The sequence below is a fragment of the Prionailurus bengalensis genome, chromosome D2, assembly GCF_016509475.1.
Source record: "Prionailurus bengalensis isolate Pbe53 chromosome D2, Fcat_Pben_1.1_paternal_pri, whole genome shotgun sequence".
Taxonomy (NCBI): domain Eukaryota; kingdom Metazoa; phylum Chordata; class Mammalia; order Carnivora; family Felidae; genus Prionailurus; species Prionailurus bengalensis.
The window spans coordinates 16,533,861-16,557,537 of record NC_057351.1 but is presented as its reverse complement, the minus strand read 5'-3'; the positions used below and the strand labels follow the sequence as shown (position 1 = coordinate 16,557,537).

Genomic DNA, 23,677 nt, shown 5'->3' with positions numbered 1-23,677 from the left:
TGTGATTTTTGGCAGCCAATTTACTGTTTTATTTGGCTGGGTCAGTTTGCAGTCTCTGAGCACTTTTCACCAGGCAGTGGGAGGGGACAGTTTAGAACACAGAGGGAGGCCAGGCTGGGGGTCTAACATCCGTGCAAACACTCCAAGGCCACTACCTAACGGCGCTACTAAAGATAGCCTTTGGACACGTGCTAGGTGCTGGGCTGCTGGGCATCTGCTAAATGCTTTGCGTAGATGATCTCAGTTAATTCTCAGGAAACTTCAGGATGTACATGTTATTAGCCCCAATTCCACAGATTAGGAAGCTGACGTGTAGACAGGCTAAGTAAAATAACAGAGGTGGATATATGGTCATCTGTTAACATGGAATTGGAACATGGCTTCAGTGACTTTAGTGATTGTAACTGGTTCTGTCTTGATGGGAAGTTTGTAAGGGAACATTCTTTTTTTTTTTTTTTTTTTTTTTAATTTTTTTTTTTTTCAACGTTTATTTATTTTTTTTGGGACAGAGAGAGACAGAGCATGAACGGGGGAGGGGCAGAGAGAGAGGGAGACACAGAATCGGAAACAGGCTCCAGGCTCTGAGCCATCAGCCCAGAGCCCGACGCGGGGCTCGAACTCACGGACTGCGAGATCGTGACCTGGCTGAAGTCGGACGCTCAACCGACTGCGCCACCCAGGCGCCCCTGTAAGGGAACATTCTTAAAATGGAGGTGGGACAGCTAGGAACGGCAGAGCCAAGGTGCAAACACAGGCTTTGTCCTAATCCCGGTGTAACACAACTCTATACACATCGACAGCAGGAAGACGGGATTTGAAACCACGTGTAAGGCATTTATTGCTTTTCATGGCAGTTTTGATTGTATATAGCACGAATGAAGTAAACAAGTAAGTAATAAAATTAATTAAAAATTTTAAAATTACTAAAATAAAATTCATTTCAGGGTGAATTGGGTGGCTCAGTCAGTTGAGCGTCTGACTTCGGCTTGGGTAATGATCTCGCAGTTGACGAGTTCGAGCCCCGTGTTGGGCTCTGTGCTGACAGCTCGGACCCTGGAGCCTGCTTTGGATCCTGTGTCTCCCTCTCTCTTTGCTCCTCTCCAGCTTGTGCTCTGTGTCTCTATCAAAATAAACATCAAAAAAAAAAATTAAAAAAAAAAATAAAATTCACTTTTTAAAAAGGTTGAAGCTTTTGGTGTTAGGGAATAGGTGTATCTTGCTGTTATCCTGAGACAACTGCCAGGCCAGAGTCCACTCTGTGTTGTTGGTGTGGTGTCTTGTCACCTTGAACAAGGTGGCACCACCTGAGAACCCTTGTCAGGTCCCTGTGACTTGGTCTTGAAGTAAGTAAACGACCCTTTCTGGTATTGTTAGAATGAATCCTTGGCAAATAAATTCTCTTAGCAAGTTCCTGGCCGTTGGTCCCAATGTATATGGCTGGGGGAGGTTGTCTGCTGCCCACAACACCTGAGGCCTGCTTTTCCTCTGCCCAAGTGTGCACCTTGGGAGTAGGGCAGGAAGAGAGAGGCATCATGTCGAGGGTGCACCGTGTTTAGCGTTGACCTCTGCTGGTATATGGCAAAAAGTTTTGTCCAAAGAGTTTTATAAATAAAACTGGGTCTTCTAGAAACGGCCTAGTTGGAAAATGCCCTGAGGGCCATGGATATGTAAAGAAGCATGGTCTAGGGTTGGGCCTCCCAAACATCTTCCCATCATGGCACACACAGAAGACGCTAATGTTTCCACTGCACGTCCGGGTAAGCAGTAGGCGCTCATGGCCAGAAGTGGCTTCCTGGGGTCCTGGGTGGCCCCAGAGCCCACCTACTACCCAAGGGTGGAGGCCATCAAATTTCTGCCGACTTGCCTGGCAAGGAGCAGCAGGAGTGAAGATCTGATGGATGATATTTTTAAAGATTAATTTTTTAAAAGCTTATTTATTTATTTTGGGGGAGGTGGGCAGGTGGGGGAGCTGCAGAGAGAGAGAGAGAGAGAGAGAGAGAGAGAGGACCCGAAGCTGGCTCCACGCTGTCAGTGCAAAACCTGCCTCGGGGCTCAATCTCATGATCTCAGATCATGACCTGAGCCGAAACCAAGAGTCGGACGCTTAACTGACTGAGCCACCCAGGCACCCCTGATGGATGGTATTTTTGAACCCAGTCTTAATATTTCTGCAAAAATGGCTTTAGGGGAGACTTTCCAATTCTTCAGGTGTTTGGTTATAAAAGTTCTCATTGGAGGGGATTCCAATTTCTCAAGCTTACTTTTCTAGAGAAAAGCTGTTTTACAGTGATTCTGCATCTGCACCTTGTCCTAGGGAAACTTAAGGTCATTAAAAAGTAATAGGACCCCTACCTGATAACGGAGGTGGACATATGGTCATCTGTAACATAGAACTGAAACATCGCTTCAATGACTTTAGTGATTGTAATTGGTTCTGTCTTGATGGGCAGTTTGTAAGGAAACATTCTTAAAGTCCAAGCTTGGGCACTGACATTTTTCAATTGAAGACCCCAAACTCATCAAAATGAGCAGGTTTTCTCCCGAATGAAAACCATGGTTTTAAAAATAATGTTGGGGTGCCTGGGTGGCTCAGTTGGTTAAGCATCCGACTTCAGCTCAGGTCATGATCTCACAGTTTGTGGGTTCAAGCCCTGCGTTGGGTTCTGTGCTGACAGACAGCTCAGAGCCTGGAACCTGCTTTGGATCCTGTGTCTCCCTGTCTCTCTGCCCCTCCCCTGCTCATGCTCTGTCTCTGTCTCAAAAATAAATAAACATTAAAAAATTAAAAAAATTAATATCAAGTGTCCTCCTATAGGATGATCATAATTATGCCCATGATATAAATACCTACAGTGTACATTCTGATATTTGGAAGCACAAAAAGTAGGTGGGGCTGTGCAATCAGTGAAAAGAAGATTCTCGGAAGCACCAGCTGAGAGGTGGAGTTGCGGGCACCAGACACGGTTGTGTTGCATCGTTAAGCTGAACGTTAGCTGGGAGTGGGGCTCTGGGACACTGCATTACCTGTTTTGAGTTTCATGGTTCTATCTCTCTCTCCTGTTTTGGGTTGTCAGCCGAGGCATTAAGACACAGATTGGAAGAGCTGGAGAAGGAGAAAGGCAGCCCACACTTCCAGCTTCCTTCGAGGCAGCCAGCCCTCTGCAGCCTCCTGGGCCACCTGGACGCACAGGCCCAGGCAGCCTTGCACCACAGGGCCTCCCAGCTGTGAGTACTTGGATCGCCCCCACTTTCCTCTCCTGCTCCCACGTGGTGAATACCTAGGGAGACCCTCAGCTGCTTTTTTCCTGGGAAGCACCCTTTTGTTGGCTGGGCAGGTGGGGGTGGTTCCTTCCAGAGGGAGTGACCAGTGTGGATCACGCTCCCCTAAGAAGCCGCTTCTGCTAAGTGACGGGGCGAGACCCTTGGTATCCAGGCACAGCCTGGATACCAAGCTTCCCCTGGGAAGCCAGCCTTCTCAGAAGGAGAGATGGGTTTCCTCCCTTGGTCAAGCCTGTGAGATCCACAGGTGTTCGTCGCTGACTGAAGGGGAAAAACACATCCTCCTGACGGTCACTTCCAGCTGCCAATCAACCTCTGCTGTTTCTGCTACCCGAGGGGCCCCTGGGATCCCTGCTATACAGGGAGCAATCGCTCTTTGTGATGCAGGGGCTCTCAATCCTGGCTGCGTGTTTGATCACCTGGAGACTTGAAATGCCCAGCTTCCACCCAGACGGACTGAGTCAGGCTCTCTGGGGTGGGTCCCAGGCGCTGGCATGTCTGAAAAGTCTGAGAACCACTGCTCTCCACTACCTGCTTGTAGCCTCTCTTCTGGGGAAGGGCTTGCGAGGGAACAGGTTTGCGATGGGTGCTGTCAGCCTAATCACAGCTCAGGCCGGCTTCTCCTTAGTGGTAAACATGGCCTCAGCAACCAGACTGTATTTCCGACTGCTGGGTGGCCCCGGCAATCACAAGATGGTCTGGCTCATTCCTATGAAGTGTACGTGGCCTTGTACGTTTCATCTGTCTTGGTGTCTCCCTACAGCCTGTCTTGACAGCTGTGCCAATCATTTTCTCATATTCTTGCCCTACAGTTTTGCTGGTAGCATGTGCCAGAGTGCCTGGCACCTGGGAGGTGCTTCCTTATAAATATTTGTTGAGTGAACTTTCACTGGGCTTCTTAAAGAGCAGGTGGATTCCACCTCCTTTATCGATGCAGTTTTTCATCGACACTGAGGTATCGCCTCATTTCCCCTCCCTTTCTCACTCATGTGGGGTCCTTCCCAACTTGACTTTCTACTGAATTCTTTCTTTCTTCTGTGCTTTGGGGTTATTTCTGGTCTTGGGTCATGCGACATCTGCCAATGCATTGTGTTTCTATTTATTTAACAACATTTGCATAACAATGACTGAGTGATTTGGGAATTCACTACTTTTTTCCCATTTTTATTGCGATAAAGTGTATGTGACACGAAATTTGCCATTTCAACCATTTTTAAGTGTACCGCTCAGAGACGTAAAGTGCATCCACATTGTTGCGTTACCATCACCGCCAGCCATCTTTGGAACTCTTTCCATCTTCCTAAACTGAGACTGTGTCCTTGTTAAGCACGGACTCCCCCCTCCCCATTCTGCCCCCAGCTTCTGGCTCCGAATTTGACTCCCCTCGGTACCTTATTTCACTCAGCAGAATGTCCTCAGGGTTCATCCATGTTGTGTCATGTGTCAGGATTTCCTTCCTCTGTAAGGCTGAGCAGTATTTCGTGGCGCGGATGTGCCACATTTTGCTTGTCTATTCTTCCTTCAGTGGATGGAAAGTAATTCATATTTAGTCCTCTAGACAATTCTAGGAGGTAGAACTATTTTATTAACTGCATCGCTATGGAGATTGATGTCATCATCATCATCATCATCATCTGTCTTTATATTTATACAAGGTCCAGGAGAGGTTAAGGAGCTTGTGCAGACCCCCCAGCAGGTGGGTGCTGAGCCTGGGCATGGTGCTGGCTGCCTGGTGCGAGTCTTGGCTTGGAACTAGCTCGCTGAGCTGCCTAAGTCTGCCCAAGGCTTGTCCATTATTGTCTCTTTAGCCTCCATGTGATTTGAGTGGAGAGCGATGCGCTGATCTTGGCTGAGTTTCTCGCAGAACATGAGGAACGACGATACAGTCGGTATCACCCATTCTCACTCAGTTGGGTGACAACATCTGACATTCCTTACATCTGACTGTGACTTATAAATATGGCAGTTTCATAGGGTCCAACTTAATATTCTCCTCATAAAAGTGGAGGCCTTTATTAACCACTTATTGAGCCAGTAGAAACTGTTGGCTTGCTTTGTTGTTATCCTCTGTCCTTCCCCGCCCAGGGGTTACCTGCACGCTGTGCTTTTAGTTCATGTTCACTTTTGGAGTGAATGGGACCTGACCTCCATGGTCTGATATCTGACCTGATTTTTATCTCTGATCTGATTTCTGTCTCTATCACTGCAGCAGTCAGCAATGATTTTCTGTTAAACCCAAAAGGCATTTTCCACTCTTATTCTGCTCTGTATCACCGTGAGGTCTGTAACATTTCATCAATCAAATTCATTCTTAAACTCTCTCTCCCCTAGACTATCACGATTCACCCTTTTCCTGGTCCTCTTGCTACCCAGCTGGCCATGCTTCTCAACCTCTTGAGAACTCCAGTTTCTCTCCCCATTTCCTTAATACTGATGTTCCTCTGTCTTCTGCTCTAGCCTATCCTGTCTTCTCACTTTATATATTCTCCTTCTGGGTGACCTCAAATACCCCTGTGTTTCGGGTACCCTTAACATACTAATTTTCCTCTAATTTATATCCTTAGCCCTGATCCCTCTCCAGAGTTGCAACCTACCATTTGGCCTTTACTGAACATCTCACTGACCTTTACTAAGTTTGCTGTCTGTTTATTTTATCCTAAAAAGTTTAGTATCTTTTTATCCTTGCCTTTAGGAAATTCATCTTAAAACTATCTATTTATTAGATTCGCTATTCTTCTCCCCCATCAGCCCCTTCTCTGACATTCCCACTCTCAGTTACTGACTCAGTCATCTACCCAGTTACCCAAGGAAGAACTCTGAGACATACTTGGCTCCTCCTTTTTCCTCACTTCCAATTTCATGGTTGACTCTACTGTCTAACCTCAGCTCACCACCCACTTTGCTCATTCATGTCAAACTGCCTTGGTTGTGCTTTAGAGTTTCTAGTCTGGATTATTGCCATGGTTTCCTTGCTGGTGTTTCTGACTCCAGTATTGTTCCCTCTCACTCATTCTCCACAGTGCCACAGATGGGAATATCATGTGACGCCCAGTCGCCCTCAGTGTTTTCAGGATAAAATCTGTGCTGCTTACTTAGCATGGCATTCAGTGCTTTTCCAATCTAGCTCTTCACCATCAGGAGCCCAGAATATAACTAGCCATCACCAACACCTACAATCTACACCTACTGAAATATTAGAAGTTACCTAAATGCTGTGAATGTTTCTGAATTCTATGATCTTGCGCCTGCCCCATCATCATCACCTCTCAAGAGCTCATTGTTCGAGACTCAGCTCAGCTACCGTCCTTGTGAAGCCTTGTCCAGAAATCACACCGTCTCCCCTTGAATTACCTTGAATTACTTCACCCCTGTCTTGGGTCTTAAATAAATAAATCTGTTTCCTTGAGTATCTGTCTACTCTTCAGGCTGTGAGCTCCTTGCGGACAAGACTGTGTTATATTTATCTTTCTATCCCTGGAGGCTAGAACAGTGGCTGACCCCAAATAGGTATTCCATAAATGTTCACTGAATGAGTGAATGAGATCATATGTGCATGTATCTATGTAGGGGTTCACAAAGATATATGTGAATATTTATTGAAAGAGAAAGAGAGAGAACTTTCACTCTAATGTGGTTCAGTTGCCCTAGAGAACATGCTCCTTCAGCCTTTGTTCTGACACCTCCAGTCGGAAGAACTTTTATAGAATCTTAGAGAACCCTGGATTATAGGTCAGGAAACCTGAGTTCTGATCCCGTGTCTTCTGCTAACCTGGCATAGTTTCCTAACTTCTTCACACTTCACTTCCTCACCAGAAAACGAGAGGATTGAATTAGATCGCTATTTTCCAAACTTCAGTTACTTACTTATTATTGTGGTTTTTCTTTTGCCAAATCCACCTGGCCTATTATTAACACAATTAGAACATAATGACTCAAAATCAACTTCTTAAATTTTTTAATGCATATTACTAGAATTGCATAGTTATTAATAACTTTTAGAAAATTGTCTTTCAGTGGACCAGCTGCCCATCTAGCCCTGTAATATATATCACCCACAGGGGTGTCTGGACTCAACGGGTTTCCCCTAAACCAGGGACTGTGGCTGCAGTTCTCACGGCGGTCACCAGGAGGCCACGGTGCAGGGCTGGAGCTCACACAGCCTTGGAGTCAGGATGGAGCCGGGACAGAAATATTTCCTACAGGCGGGGGGCTCTCTCTGAGTCAAGAAGGAAACGGAATACTTTTTGATGAACTGTACTTTTCCTGTAGAAACGAAATAGTTGCATTGACTTGGGAAATTTTCAGTACTGATGAACGGCACAAATAAGGGACACCTACCCTTTTGGGGATCAAGTATTTCTTTGAGAATCTGATGAGAGCTAGAGGCTCCTTCCATCGTCACCAAACCACATATGTACAACCACGCAAACGATTGATTGCCTGCAGTTTCCACAGGCTCACAGATCTTCTGAGGCTTAGCCATTCACTCTGCAGGGGAGGCGGGGTCTTTGCATCTCAGGTTAAGCAAATTTGCTTTAGAATAAGATTGAAGGAAATGCAAACACCCAAGTACATCAGTCATTGTATTTCATTTTTTATTTTTACTGTCACTTTGTTGTTAATAATCTGGTCCATTCCACTTTAAAATTTTTCTTTTAGTGTTTATTTAAAAAATTTTTCTTTAAGGTTTATTCATTTTTTCAGAGACAGAGACAAAACGTGAGTGGGGGAGAGGCAGAGAGAGAGAGGGAGACACAGAATCCGAAGCGGGCTCCAGGCTCTGAGCTGCCAGCACAGAGACCGACGCGGGGCTCGAACTCATGAACTGTGAGGTCATGACCTGAGCTGAAGCCGGACTCTCAACGGATTGAGCCACACAATCCATACTGAGCCATACAACGGGCGCCACTGGTCCATTCAGCTTTTTAAAAACCACTGTTGAATTCTCTGGGTCTCAAGTAGAATACCGAGCTGAACCACACTCCATTCGTTCAGGTTCCTTCCGCAGCCCAGACAGCTTCACCGTCCCTTCGCGGATTAACCCGACTCCACCAGTGGCAGGTACCGGCACTCACGTAGTTGGGAGCCTGCCCTGTTTTTGGTCCCACTTTGCTCAGTAAGATAACCAGTTCACTGTGGCGTCTCTGTTCAGGGGAGGTACAAACACACCATGGTCTTCCTGTTCTCCGGTCTCTGTCGTGTTCTGCTGGATACATCTTCCCATTGCCCACGATAGCCTGGGCAGGTACCACGGACGTCTGGCTCATTTTCAGTTACTGATGTTCAGCCCCCCGGGTCCAGTTTGAAACTTTAATCTCCCATATCCATTTCGAATCTCTCCCTGTCCATTGTCTGTAACCCTCTCCTTGTTGGTCATCGCTGCCTCCCTGGCTAACAGACTGGAACACACCATGTGCAGGCGTTGGCACGCTCACTGTCCAGGGACACCCACACGTGGGTTCTCCAGACGACACCACAGCCCCCCCCCCCCCCCCATGCCCAGACGCTGAGGTGAATTCAACCTTTCCCAGCCCATCTGGGCAACCACCCCTTTTCACATATTACTCAGCCTCTTTCGGTGGGTCCCCTTGCCCAACGGGCACACTTTTGGGGAGGTTACTGTTTGCGACGTCTACTCGATTCGCAGGAAGTTCACCCATCTTTGCTATACCGAACGGTAGGCATTCAGGCTGTCCCATTGCAGACCTCTCTGCCTTGCCGTGGCTCTCCAATTTCTTCTTCTTCTTTTTAAGTTTATTTATTTATTTATTTTGAGAGAGACAGAGAGAGTGAGAGGGGGAGGGGCAGAGCGAGAGGGAGAGAGAGGATCCCAAGCAGACTCTGCACTGTCCGCTCAGAGTCCAGCGTGGGGCTCGAACTCACCAGCCATGAGCTCGAGACCTGAGCCAAAACCGAGAGTCGGACGCTTAACCGACTAAGCCACGCAGGCGCCCCTCCAACGTCTTTATCCCTGCTTGAGGGGGTAGTGATACATCAGAAAGTCAGTTGTGTGAGAGCACACATTGCTGCAGACATTTGATGTCCTGTATCTCGATCTCTTGGCCTCCCTCCCGATTTCCGTTCCAGCTCTGGACAGTTCTGTCCACCTGTGGCTCCCAACAGGTTTGTGTGCCACATGACGTGCTCTGAAGCTTGTGAGGAGTGGGTAATGAATGCCCCTGAGGGCAGCTGTCAAGCACTGGGGTGGGAGTTGGTGGATAGGTGTGCCACCCTCCCCAGCCTCTGGGGCGACAGTTCTGAAGCACATTCCACACGTTTTTCCAGGCGGTTCCTGGTAGGATTGGGCCCCAGTTGTCCCTGTGGTGATCAGCTCAGTAACATACCGTTGGTTGACTTTTCCTACTTCTCGCTTCCTCACTCTTAGTTTCTTGGGAATCACTTCTCCAGAAAATAGCCCAAACTCAGATTCTTGTTTCAGACTTTCTGTTAAGAGAACCCCAACTTAGACAGATGTCCATGTCGGAGAATCAGGTGTTCCTGCTTACAGGGCCCCCCCGGTCTTTGTGAGTGGGTCTGGTGGATGTTCTTGCCTTTGTTTGGATTGAGTGGGAGCATTTCTTCCCTCCTTACCCCCCCCCCCCCCCCCCCCCCCCGTGGGGCTGTGGAAAGGGGAAGGAGAAGCATGTCTCATGAAAGCTCCATTTCCTACATGGTCAGTGGGTGTGTGTGTTGAGTGGTGGTTGGCTGTGGTAGTATTGCTTGTGCAGTGCCTGGCGTGGGGCACCGTACCCCGCTGTTAGAGCAGTTTAGAATGGAGAGCATTTGGGCCTGCGATTCAGCTCTAGCTTCTGATTCTGGAGCAATCAGAAAATTACATTTCAATATCCTGTGACAGCAGCGATCAGAAGGGGACAGAGGGGCATCTATTCCTACTGTATCTGTCCTCTAGTCAAAAGAGTTATTTTTTACTTTCTGTTAAGAGAGGGCTTTGGTTGACTATCACACCTGCGACTGATAATTTTCTCATTAACGTCCTGTATTTCTTGGACTGTATGCCTCCTGTGTATTTTCCCCTTGGACCTTCAGCAATATGTACTTTAAAATTGGTCATATCTACAGCCTAAATTGTGTGCGTGTGTGCAAAATGTCCTTTATCAAAGACTGTTTCCCGATGGATAACTTAAAACACAAGCGGATTAAATACAACCAAGTTTAAAAACAGAGATATACAATGGTTTTCCGATGGGGCTTATCAAGGCGGAGCTCCTCCGGTTAGCCTGTCCAAATATTTCCTGCTCACATACTTCCTTTCAGGTGGGGAACAGGAGAGATGAGTATCGTGTAGTCCATGATGCTTCTGGGCTGAGTCATTTTTCCGCCGACCGGTTCTTCCTCTAGTCCCTTTGAAACGTGTGATTCTTTATTTTCATTTAATTGTCATGTTGGGGCCACCCCACCATGGAAATCCATGACAGTGGGCTCTGTAAGATGAGAAAATAACTGTTACAGACACGTTTTACCAGAGGTACAAAATGGGATGACTACATTACGGTACCACGTAACAATGGCCATCATTACCCAGACACACCAGGGCATGTTTCTGAAGCCTGAATCGGGGCTCAAGGTGAGGCACCAGACTGGCATCGGTATGGCTAATGGAGACCCACCGCCGACCCCTTGTCATCGCCTGGAGATGGGAGGGAAGGAAAAGTGGAGAAGAGTACGTGCGGTGTGCCGCAGAGGACTCCTCCGAGTTTGTTTTCGAATTAGTGGATTCTAAATAAAATCTTCCAAATAAACGTCTCCCATGCCATCCTCTTTGCTCCCATTCAACTGAAGTCTGTCCTGGAGCCATTTGTATCGGCGTAGCTGTCACAAACCCACATAAATATCCGTGTGGCCCCTTGCAGTGTAGTCATTTTTCTGAGTGGGATAGGACTATAGAAGGCAATGATGTTTGGTTTCCTATTCTTACTCTTCATTTATTTAAAAACTTTAAAAAAATATTTAGTTTTGAGAGAGAGAGAGAGAGACAGAGAGAGAGAGAGAGAGAGCGCACGCACAAGTGGGGGAGGGGCAGAGAGAGAGAGAGACACACACACAGAATCTGAAGCAGGCTCCAGGCTCTGAGCTGTCAGCACAGAGCCCGATGGCGGGGCTTGAACCCACGTCCTACGCCACTGAAAGCAGTAAGAACATTTCTCTTCCCAACAACCCCACGCACCATGTGGCTTTTTGTGAGTGTGTAGTTCACCTGAGAGATCCGTGAGATCATGACCTGAGCTGAAGTCAGACGCTTAACTGACTGAGCCACCCAGGTACCCCTATTCTGCTTACTTTTTAGATACAAATCAGATTCATATCTATATGTAGGTCTATCTATCTACCATAGATAGATAGAACTACATATATATAAAGGCAGAACTGTAAAGTTATCTGCATTTTTATGGTATTTGTGCTTTCACAGTGGCCTTGATAATTTACAATATTTCATTGGCTGAGGAAGCAATGTCTAGATTTTTTATTTTTATTTTTTAATGTTTATTTTTGAGAGAGAGACAGAGTACGAGTGGAGGTGGGGGAGCAGAGAGAGAGAGAGAGGGGGACACAGAATCCGAAGCAGGCTCCAGGCTCTGAGCTGTCAGCACAGAGCCTGACACGGGGCTGAAACCCACGAACCGTGAAATCATGACCCCAGCTAAAGTCGGATGCTTAACTGACTGAGCCACCCAGGCGCCCCAGCAATGTCTAGATTTAAACCACACTTCAGTGATTATATGGCTGGCGCAAACCACTTCTTTCTCACCATCTTCCCAAAGAGGGAGAGATGGAAACACGGAAGTCACATGACATGAATTTGTTAGAATGGTCATCCATGGGGGACAGCAATGAGCAAAGATATTCAGAGGGGCTGTAAGAAATAGTCATCTGAACTGAGGTTTTCCCAACTGTAATAATGAGAGCACTGGCCTTGGTAAATGTTGGTTTCTTCCTTGACTAAAATTCTTTGATTCCAGAAGTGGCACAAAACAGCAATATTTTTAGCACCGTGAAGACACATTTCTGTCGGGGAAAGGGACCTTCTGTGTTATATACACAGCTCTGTAAACCATAGCCATTGCCGTGAGCCCTTCTGGCATGGGATGTCCTAGCAGGTGCATCATCTGGCCTCTCTCCTGCCCTGTAACATTCTCACTCTACATACTTCTGAAGGCAACCATCAGAGCAAAAGGAGGGTGCGGGAGAGCTCTGGGGCCTCAGGTGCTGGCTAGGGAGGAGGTAGTGATGTGTGTTCATCTCAGGCACACACTTAACCACGTAATTCCAGAGGCGTCAACCCCCAGAGGGTTCATTCCTTCCTCAGTATTGTTGAACTACACACTCACAAAAGCTGCATGGTGCGTGGGGTCATTGGGAAGAGAAATGTTCTTACTGCTTTCAGTGGCATAGGACCTTATTTTCCAAATGGGTTTATCCTTTAACTGGCTAGTGGAAAAGACACAAGGAGAAAGGCCAGGATTTTTCCAGCACTGGGCAGCCCCAGATGGGGGCCTGTTTGAAACCCGGCGGCGGAGGGTAGGATCTTAGAGACCCCGAGTCCCTGTTGGCACCCAGGGCTGTTCTAACATTCCAACCCTCGTGTTTTTAATTCTTGCCCCTCAGGGACTTGTTCATTTTACATACTGATTAGTTTATGGCAGCAATGCTAATTTGCACTGACATTAGGGATTACACATTGAGAATTATTAAATATAAAGGGAACAACACGGTAGAAGGAAGGGGGAGCCTGGCTCAGAGGACTGAACATCTGAACAACAGACACCTGTCCCTGGCTTCATTACTGAGCCACAGCGTGTCCTGGGGCCGCCACTCAGCCATCTATGGATGGCTTTCTATACTCAGAGTCAAAGAGTGCGAGACAGGGAGATGAGTTTTGGTTAATCACAGGGGCTTTTCTTATGGCTTTAGTAATGAATGTGATTAACAATAATATGGAGAATTCCCAGTTACCCACCTGTAGCGTCTCTGTAGCTAATTTTCAATTCTATGATGATTTCCTTCAATAACTCCCAGCCCGACCCAGATGGTATCTGTTTAGGAAATTCAGGAAACTCTTAATATTTGCATAAGCAGAGCAAATTGGGAAATAAATTAGTGCAAAGAAATGATGCAATGAAATAGAAAGCTGAATATAAACGACTTCTGGATTTCCTAAGGCCACGGACTCATGAGACCATCGAACAGATATTTGCTAAGCCCCTACTCAGTGCAGAGCACAAGATGAGGTGAGTTCTTTCCCCTCCTGAGGCTGTCGGTCTGGAGCACGTGGCTGCGAGACAGGCCAAGACTCTGGAGCCCAGAGGGGGAAGCACGTCCCATTCCCACGGACGTCAGTAGTTGGTGATGGTTTTGTTCCAGAGACTTCCTCTTCTGATACGTGTAAAGATCCTGGGGGACATTTCATCTGTAATCTTCACTGTGTAGGACCGTGTGCCCACTGGAGATGCATCCAGAGGTCATTTTCCCCGATGCAAACACCACACACGAGGGACGGCAAACAGCAAAGCTCTCTGAGGCCCGAGGGGTTCTGCCTCCTTCTTCCTACCTGGTGCGAGGGTGGGGCCTGCGCCCAGTAGGTGCATGGCGTTCATTTGTTGAATAAACTGATTAGGACCCTCGTGATCAGCCATATAGGGAAGGCATCATCATCCTCACCACCTTCCTCACTTTAAAAACGAGGAAGGTGAGGTTCAGAGAGCTTTGATGAATCCAAGGACTCGCGGCTAGAAAAAGGCAGAACTAGGGCTCAAAGCTCACCTCCCTCCCCGTGCTGAGCCCTCCCTTTCACTCTCAGCTGGGCCTGCTGCGGAGCGAGCACGGGGACTTAATCTGTGGGTGTGGGTGGCGTGTGATTAGAAGAAGCCAGGAGGAAACAGAAGTTTATAATCTGGCCGAGAGCCTAAACGGCATCAGGCTGTCCAGGAAAGGACTGGGAAAGGGGGGATCAGCCGGATGCACCCCTGGCCCCTGGACTCTGCTGTTTGTTCTCATTGTGACCGAGAGCAAGTCACTGAATGCCCCTGACACCTGCTTCCTCAGTGGCAAAACTCTAATAATAAATACTTCCTCTTAGGTCTGTAAGGAGAAGTGAGTGTGACAAAAATGATAGTGTCTGGTGCACAGAAAATTCTCAACTCATGCTAGTTTGTTTTATTATGATCAGCCTAAGCATCTTTATTACAACGACTCCTGTAATTTGCCTTCAAGCACATGAATCAGAGAGTAACAGGTCTTAAAATAAATTTCTAAATTGCGTGGTCTGTTACAATAAGCAGTTTTCGAGATTATTCAGAGAATGTGAATCTGTGTCAGGCCCAGGAATACGAGGACGGTTCCCTTTTCTGTAGCTTCTGTTTCACAACTGAGAAAAGCTGAGGTGACTTATTTTCTACCATTGTTTCCAAAAATATCAGGGCTGCAGTGCTTGGTTGGCTCCCTCATTTGTAAATGCCACGTTAAGATTGAGGAAGTGGAAGACTCACTTCCACCTTTCAACTCCTAGAGTAATAAGCTTGAGACCTGGGTTGAGCATTTGTCCGTTGCCTTATATTTTCCTTTCGGTGTGTGTCTCCCCTGCTCTGGGCAGGAACCGAGTCTTCTTTACTGCTGGGTCCCTAGCACCCAGCACAGTCCATGGCACATAGTGGGTGAGCTTGATGGCGTTTGCTTTTTCAGGATGTTTGAACGAAATGGGGTAAGAGTGAAAGGAGATGAACAAAGAACAAACACGTTAGGATCAGTTACTCATTTTCTCCTCCCTCCCTGCCTTCCTTTCGTCCTTCCTTCCTCCCTCTCTCCCTCCCTCCTTCCCTCCTTCCCTCCTTCCTTCCTTCCTTCCTTCCTTCCTTCCTTCCTTCCTTCTTTCCTTCCTTTCTTCCTCCTCCCTCCCCCTTCCCCTTCCTTCCTTCCTCCCTTCCTTCTTCCTTCCTCCCTCCCCCTTCCCCTTCCTTCCTTCCTTCCTTCCTTCCTTTCTTTCTTCCTTCCTCCCTTCCTTTCTTCCTTCCTCCCTCCCCCTTCCCCTTCCTTCCTTCCTTCCTTCCTTCCTTCCTTCCTTCCTCATTCCGCCCTTCCTCTTTCTTCCTTCCTTTCTTCCTTCCTCCCTCCCCCCTTCCTCTTCCTTCCTTCCTTCCTTCCTTCCTTCCTTCCTTCCTTCCTCCCTTCCTTTCTTCCTTCTTCCCTCCCCCCTTCCTCTTCCTTCCTTTCTTCCTTCCTCCCTCCCCCCTTCCTCTTCCTCCCCCTTCCTTCCTTTCTTCCTTCCTTCTTCCCTTCCTTTCTTCCTTCCTCCCTCCCCCTTCCCCTTCCTTCCTTCCTCCCTCCCCCTTCCCCTTCCTTCCTTCCTCCCCTCCCCCCTTCCTCTTCCTTCCTTCCTTCCTTTCTTCCTTCCTTCCTCCCTTCCTTTCTTCCTTCTTCCCTCCCCCCTTCCTCTTCCTTCCTTTCTTCCTTCCTCCCTCCCCCCTTCCTCTTCCTCCCCCCTTCCTTCCTTTCTTCCTTCCTTCCTCCCTTCCTTTCTTCCTTCCTCCCTCCCCCCTTCCCCTTCCTTCCTTCCTTCCTTCCTTCCTTCCTTCCTTTCTTCCTTCCTCCCTCCCCCCTTCCCCTTCCTTCCTTCCTTCCTTCCTTCCTTCCTTCCTTCCTTTCTTCCTTCCTCCCTCCCCCTTCCTCTTCCTTCCTTCCTCCCTTCCTTTCTTCCTTCCTCCCTCCCCCTTCCTCTTCCTTCCTTCCTCCCTTCCTTTCTTCCTTTCTTCCCTCCCCCCCTTCCTCTTCCTTCCTTCCTTCCTCCCTTCCTTTCTTCCTTCCTCCCTCCCCCCTTCCCCTTCCTTCCTTCTTCCTTCCTTCCTTTCTTCCTTCCTCCCTCCCCCTTCCTCTTCCTTCCTTCCTTCCTTCCTTCCTTCCTTCTTCCCTTCCTTTCTTCCTTCCTCCCTCCCCCTTCCCCTTCCTTCCTTCCTCCCTCCCCCCTTCCTCTTCCTTCCTTCCTCCCTTCCTTTCTTCCTTCCTCCCTCCCCCCCCTTCCTCTTCCTTCCTTCCTTCCTTCCTTTCTTCCTTCCTCCCTCCCCCCCCCTTCCCCTTCCTTCCTTCCTTCCTTCCTTTCTTCCTTCCTCCCTCCCCCTTCCTCTTCCTTCCTTCCTCCCTTCCTTTCTTCCTTCCTCCCTCCCCCTTCCCCTTCCTTCCTTCCTTCCTTCCTTTCTTCCTTCCTCCCTCCCCCTTCCTCTTCCTTCCTTCCTCCCTTCCTTTCTTCCTTCCTCCCTCCCCCTTCCTCTTCCTTCCTTCCTTCCTTCCTTCCTTCCTTCCTTCCTTCCTCCCTCCCCCCTTCCCCTTCCTTCCTTCTTCCTTCCTTCCTCCCCCTTCCTTCCTTTCTTCCTTCCTTCCTCCCTTCCTTTCTTCCTTCTTCCCTCCCCCCCTTCCTCTTCCTTCCTTCCTTCCTTCCTTTCTTCCTTCCTCCCTCCCCCTTCCCCTTCCTTCCTTCCTCCCTCCCCCCTTCCTCTTCCTTCCTTCCTTCCTTCCTTTCTTCCTTCCTCCCTCCCCCTTCCCCTTCCTTCCTTCCTCCCTCCCCCCTTCCTCTTCCTTCCTTCCTCCCTTCCTTTCTTCCTTCTTCCCTCCCCCCTTCCTCTTCCTTCCTTCCTTCCTCCCTTCCTTTCTTCCTTCCTCCCTCCCCCCTTCCCCTTCCTTCCTTCTTCCTTCCTTCCTTTCTTCCTTCCTCCCTCCCCCTTCCTCTTCCTTCCTTCCTTCCTTCCTTCCTTCCTTCCTTCCTTCCTTCTTCCCTTCCTTTCTTCCTTCCTCCCTCCCCCTTCCCCTTCCTTCCTTCCTCCCTCCCCCCTTCCTCTTCCTTCCTTCCTCCCTTCCTTTCTTCCTTCCTCCCTCCCCCCCTTCCTCTTCCTTCCTTCCTTCCTTTCTTCCTTCCTCCCTCCCCCCTTCCCCTTCCTTCCTTCCTTCCTTCCTTTCTTCCTTCCTCCCTCCCCCTTCCTCTTCCTTCCTTCCTCCCTTCCTTTCTTCCTTCCTCCCTCCCCCCTTCCCCTTCCTTCCTTCCTTCCTTCCTTTCTTCCTTCCTCCCTCCCCCTTCCTCTTCCTTCCTTCCTCCCTTCCTTTCTTCCTTCCTCCCTCCCCCTTCCTCTTCCTTCCTTCCTTCCTTCCTTCCTTCCTTCCTTCCTTCCTCCCTCCCCCCTTCCCCTTCCTTCCTTCTTCCTTCCTTCCTCCCCCTTCCTTCCTTTCTTCCTTCCTTCCTCCCTTCCTTTCTTCCTTCTTCCCTCCCCCCCTTCCTCTTCCTTCCTTCCTTCCTTCCTTTCTTCCTTCCTCCCTCCCCCTTCCCCTTCCTTCCTTCCTCCCTCCCCCCTTCCTCTTCCTTCCTTCCTCCCTTCCTTTCTTCCTTCCTCCCTCCCCCCCTTCCTCTTCCTTCCTTCCTTCCTTCCTTCCTTTCTTCCTTCCTCCCTCCCCCCTTCCCCTTCCTTCCTTCTTCCTTCCTTCCTCCCCCTTCCTTCCTTTCTTCCTTCCTTCCTCCCTTCCTTTCTTCCTTCTTCCCTCCCCCCCTTCCTCTTCCTTCCTTCCTTCCTTCCTTCCTTCCTCCCTCCCCCCTTCCCCTTCCTTCCTTCTTCCTTCCTTCCTCCCCCTTCCTTCCTTTCTTCCTTCCTTCCTCCCTTCCTTTCTTCCTTCTTCCCTCCCCCCCTTCCTCTTCCTTCCTTCCTTCCTTCCTTTCTTCCTTCCTCCCTCCCCCTTCCCCTTCCTTCCTTCCTCCCTCCCCCCTTCCTCTTCCTTCCTTCCTTCCTTCCTTTCTTCCTTCCTCCCTCCCCCTTCCCCTTCCTTCCTTCCTCCCTCCCCCCTTCCTCTTCCTTCCTTCCTCCCTTCCTTTCTTCCTTCTTCCCTCCCCCCCTTCCTCTTCCTTCCTTCCTTCCTCCCTTCCTTTCTTCCTTCCTCCCTCCCCCCTTCCCCTTCCTTCCTTCTTCCTTCCTTCCTTTCTTCCTTCCTCCCTCCCCCTTCCTCTTCCTTCCTTCCTTCCTTCCTTCCTTCCTTCCTTCCTTCCTTCCTTCTTCCCTTCCTTTCTTCCTTCCTCCCTCCCCCTTCCCCTTCCTTCCTTCCTCCCTCCCCCCTTCCTCTTCCTTCCTTCCTCCCTTCCTTTCTTCCTTCCTCCCTCCCCCCCTTCCTCTTCCTTCCTTCCTTCCTTTCTTCCTTCCTCCCTCCCCCCTTCCCTTCCTTCCTTCCTTCCTTCCTTTCTTCCTTCCTCCCTCCCCCTTCCTCTTCCTTCCTTCCTCCCTTCCTTTCTTCCTTCCTCCCTCCCCCCTTCCCCTTCCTTCCTTCCTTCCTTCCTTTCTTCCTTCCTCCCTCCCCCTTCCTCTTCCTTCCTTCCTCCCTTCCTTTCTTCCTTCCTCCCTCCCCCTTCCTCTTCCTTCCTTCCTTCCTTCCTTCCTTCCTTCCTTCCTTCCTCCCTCCCCCCTTCCCCTTCCTTCCTTCTTCCTTCCTTCCTCCCCCTTCCTTCCTTTCTTCCTTCCTTCCTCCCTTCCTTTCTTCCTTCTTCCCTCCCCCCCTTCCTCTTCCTTCCTTCCTTCCTTCCTTTCTTCCTTCCTCCCTCCCCCTTCCCCTTCCTTCCTTCCTCCCTCCCCCCCCCCTTCCTCTTCCTTCCTTCCTCCCTTCCTTTCTTCCTTCCTCCCTCCCCCCCTTCCTCTTCCTTCCTTCCTTCCTTCCTTCCTTTCTTCCTTCCTCCCTCCCCCCTTCCCCTTCCTTCCTTCTTCCTTCCTTCCTCCCCCTTCCTTCCTTTCTTCCTTCCTTCCTCCCTTCCTTTCTTCCTTCTTCCCTCCCCCCCTTCCTCTTCCTTCCTTCCTTCCTTCCTTCCTTCCTCCCTCCCCCCTTCCCCTTCCTTCCTTCTTCCTTCCTTCCTCCCCCTTCCTTCCTTTCTTCCTTCCTTCCTCCTTCCTTTCTTCCTTCTTCCCTCCCCCCCTTCCTCTTCCTTCCTTCCTCCCTTCCTTTCTTCCTTCCTCCCTCCCCCTTCCTCTTCCTTCCTTCCTCCCTTCCTTTCTTCCTTCCTCCCTCCCCCCTTCCCCTTCCTTCCTTCTTCCTTCCTTCCTTTCTTCCTTCCTCCCTCCCCCTTCCTCTTCCTTCCTTCCTTCCTTCCTTCCTTCCTTCCTCCCTCCCCCTTCCCCTTCCTTCCTTCTTCCTTCCTTCCTCCCCCTTCCTTCCTTTCTTCCTTCCTTCCTCCCTTCCTTTCTTCCTTCTTCCCTCCCCCCCTTCCTCTTCCTTCCTTCCTTCCTTCCTCTCTTCCTTCCTCCCTCCCCCTTCCCCTTCCTTCCTTCCTCCCTCCCCCCTTCCTCTTCCTTCCTTCCTCCCTTCCTTTCTTCCTTCCTCCCTCCCCCCCTTCCTCTTCCTTCCTTCCTTCCTTCCTTTCTTCCTTCCTCCCTCCCCCCTTCCCCTTCCTTCCTTCTTCCTTCCTTCCTCCCCCTTCCTTCCTTTCTTCCTTCCTTCCTCCCTTCCTTTCTTCCTTCTTCCCTCCCCCCCTTCCTCTTCCTTCCTTCCTTCCTTCCTTTCTTCCTTCCTCCCTCCCCCCTTCCCCTTCCTTCCTTCCTCCCTTCCTTTCTTCCTTCCTCCCTCCCCCCCTTCCTCTTCCTTCCTTCCTTCCTTCCTTCCTTCCTTCCTTCCTTCCTTCCTTTTTGAATATAGCTGACACACACTGTTACATTAGTTCAGGTATGCAACTTAGTGATTTGACAAGTTTATACTGTATGCTGTGTTCACCACAAGTGTAGCTACCATGTGTCTTGTTCCATGGCTGTGACAATATCATTGACTCTGTTCCTTAGGCTGTGCCTTTTATTCCGGTGACTTACTCATTCCGGAACTGGAAGCCTGTATCTCCTTATCGCCCATTTCACCCAACCCCCCACTCCCAACCTTCTGGCAACCATCAGTTTGTTCTCTGTATTCATAGGTCGTATTCTGGCTTTTGTCTATTCATTGAATATTTACCCAGAGAAGATGAAAATACTAATTTAAAAAGATACATGCATCCCTCTGTTTATTGCAGCATTATTTACAGTGGCTAAGACATGGAAGCAACCTCAGAGTCCATCAGGAGACAAATGGATAAGGAAAACGTGGCACATGTGCATGTGCATATACATGGTGGAATATTATACAGCCATAAAAAAGAACGACACTGTGCCATTTTGGACAATGGATGGACCTAGAGGGTATTATGCTAAGTGAAATAAGGGAAATAAACTAGACTAAGAAAGACAAATACCATGTAATTCCATTCATAAATGGAATCTAAGAATAATGAGTTGTTTTCTTTCCGAGAAACATGGAGGGACTGAGACCCTGTGTGCATGCACAGATGAGAACATGCAGCTTTGTGCTCCTACTTGCTGAATCCTGAAGTCGGTATGCATGTGCAGGCTAGGTACAGCTCTCTGGAAAGAGATCCCGAGGGAGGGGACAGGTGTACTTTATGCCTTTGACTGTCTGAAGGTATCGATACCTGCTTTCCCACAGGGGATGACACCCTTGATCATTAATGTATGAAATGTGATTGATTTCAAATACAGACATGTCTGTTTTGTCCAAGGGCTACAACAGACAGGTTGGCTATGTTAAAATATTTAAGTAAACAGTGTAGCTACTTAGTGTATGTGGTAGAAAACATTTCCATTATGGTGTTAAAAATAACATACACTTACTAGAGAAAACTTAGAAAATCAAAGATTGGCCAAAAGAAGAAATTCCACCACTCAGAGGTGAGAGATGGTAACATTTTAGTGGATATTTTCCTTATCTTCTATATACATGTGTTTTTTTTTCCTTACAATAGTTGTTTCATAGTATACATATTACCATAATAGCTGCTTTGAAAAAAGTGATCGTTTTCCATGGGGTTATATCTTCTTTGGTGACCTAATTTTAGTGGCTGCATAGAGTGACTGCCGTTGTTGACTACTGTGGTCCTCATTTGGGGTACAATTGTGTGTGTTCAGTTTTGGGCTATTAAAAATGTATTTTTGCAGTCAATCTTTGTGCATATCTGTGATCATTTACATATTATGAATTCTTAGGAGTGGGAATATAGGATCCAAGTTATATTATATTTTATGCTAAATTCTTATTCCCTTCCCTCACCAAACAATCATGGTTCCTGGAAACCTTTGCCAGTTAGGTGAAAAATGATATTTTATGTTGTGTGAATTTGCACTGAAAAGTATTCTTGATGGTAAACATTTTCCTTGACTCTTTGTAATTCCTTTGTTGGAATTTCTGATCGACGTGTTCGTCTTTATTCTTCTTGGTTTGATAGAACTCTTGAAATTAGCAATATTTTTCCCTTTTCTGATTCCCGACTGGCAATATTTTCCCCAGCTTGTTGTTTGCCTTTTAATTGTAGTTGGTGGTGTTTTCCTAGACAGTAGCCTCCTTGAATGGTTGACATGGGTTTTCACTTAGGGTATATATATATTTTTCTGTCCAACTGCATTGAGCCAGAAATTGAATACTTTAAGGACGAATGCCCGCAAGACCCTTACAAAGGCAACTCACCAGCATGAGCTCAAGCCTATGCTGCATTTCCCCCAGCTTTGACCAAATGTGTCAACTCCTGCAGGAAAAAGACACGGAGCCAGATTTTAAGTGGGTTTTGACAGTCTTTTAGCAAACCTTTTTGAGAAGCTCTGACCCAGGCATCTGCAAACCAGTCATACCTCTTCTTAATCTCCACAGCCTGGAATTTGGCTCTGGACGATCAAGTCAGTGCTGTCCAATAAAACATAATGCAGACCACAGGCACGATTTCAGATTATCCAGTAGCCACACTAAATAGAAGAAGAAACAGGTGAAATTAATTTTACAAAATATTTAATGCAGCCCAATACATTGAAAATATTAGCATTTCAACCTGTAACGCACAAAAAATATTGAGATATTTTTGCCCTCTTTAAGTCTTTAAAATCTGGCGTGGGGGCGCCTGTCTGGTTCAGTCGGTAGAGCCTGCAACTCTTGATCTTGTCAAGGTCTTGAGTTTGAGCCCCATGTTGGATATGGAGCCTAATTAAAAAACAAAAATATCTGGGGGCGTATTTTACAATTTCAGCACATAGCACACGGGACTAGGGGCCATGGTACTGGATGATGCAGGTGTAAAACAGTCTGGCTATGGGTGAAAAAGCAAAAGCCCCAACAGATTGTAATTAAAACAGAAACTTACATTAGGGACCTCATCCCTATGACCTGCCTAAGTGTGAGAACAGCTGGTGGCCACTTGGTGAAATTTCTCTCTCTCTCTCTCTCTCTTTTTTAAATTTTAGAGTGAGAGAAAGAGAGAGCATGAGCAGGGGAGGTGGGATGGGGAGAGAGAGCGAGAGAGAGAGAATCCTAAGCAGGCTACACCCTGAGCACAGAGCCCGACGCAGGGCTCAATCCCACGACCCTGGGATCATGACCTGAGCCGAAATCAAGAGTAGGACGGTCAACTGACTGAGCCACCCAGGTGCCCCTGAAATTTCTTTCTCTCAACATTTTGTAGATCTGGGGATTTCAGCTTCTCTACCTCTGTACCAATATGCATGTTTTACTTTAAGGGCCAGCAGTGACGGCGCCCAAGCCCTGCTCAGAATGGAGCCAAAGCGGTTCGAACCCACTGCCCAGGACGCCCTGCGTGTGTCCATCACCAGACGAGACTGGCTTCTTCAAGAAAAGCAGCAGCTGCAGGTAAGCAGGTGAAGAAGAATCTTCAGGAAATAGGCCAGCATTTTTCTTACCCATTTAAGCCACATGGGGCAGGGCGGATCTTTGCTTTGCTTGAATGTAGCAATTAGAGCTTTGGCCGTCCACCCGTGAAGTACAAAAGGGAGAGATGGGTGGAGATGGCTGGAGGGCTTGTAGGAATCTCATTACCTACTAGGGGTTTGAAAGCTCAGTGGTGTTTGTGCCTGTTTTCGATATTCCTCATTACCTTTTGAATACGCTTTCCTTGTCTGCCAGGCCAATTTGTCACCTCTTATCATTTTGACCTTTACGAGGTTCTTTTGAAAAGCAGGAAGAAATCCGTGCTATGAAAATCCTTTATGGAAAAATCGTATCCAGTTAGGACTGTAAGGAGCAGCTGTTAGAGGGCAGAGTTGTAAGTAGGGACTGGGCAGGCTGGCATGTCTGGGAAAAGCTGGCGGGCATTGCATGTCCAGGTTGGCCCAGAGCTGTTGGCCAGGGGCTAGAAGTCTTGGAGCAGCACTGACTTAAAGGCAAGAGGCAATCAGGAGGTTGAAAGCTCCTCTACCCCCACCTTAAAGCTGGGTCTACACCTGCTGGAACCTGGAGGCTTTGAGGCAGGAATGGGGAACAAGAAGGAAGCATCCATTGAAGGCATCTGGACTTCCAGAAAGAGCATGGGTCTTTAATACCCGAGAGTTAATCT

At 48.3% G+C, this 23,677-nt stretch overlaps 1 protein-coding gene across 1 annotated transcript in view; it reads left to right on the top strand.

Annotated features, from left to right (window-relative positions):
• DISC1 (DISC1 scaffold protein) overlaps nt 1-23,677 on the top strand; it is a gene marked incomplete at its 5' end in the record, with an annotated part of 116,432 nt that overhangs the window by 49,361 nt on the left and 43,394 nt on the right. Inside the window, 2 exons of the mRNA XM_043596100.1 lie at nt 3,075-3,225; nt 22,845-22,974. Of these exons, the coding sequence (XP_043452035.1) occupies nt 3,075-3,225; nt 22,845-22,974 (281 nt within the window). The remainder of the gene's footprint in view (nt 1-3,074; nt 3,226-22,844; nt 22,975-23,677) is intronic.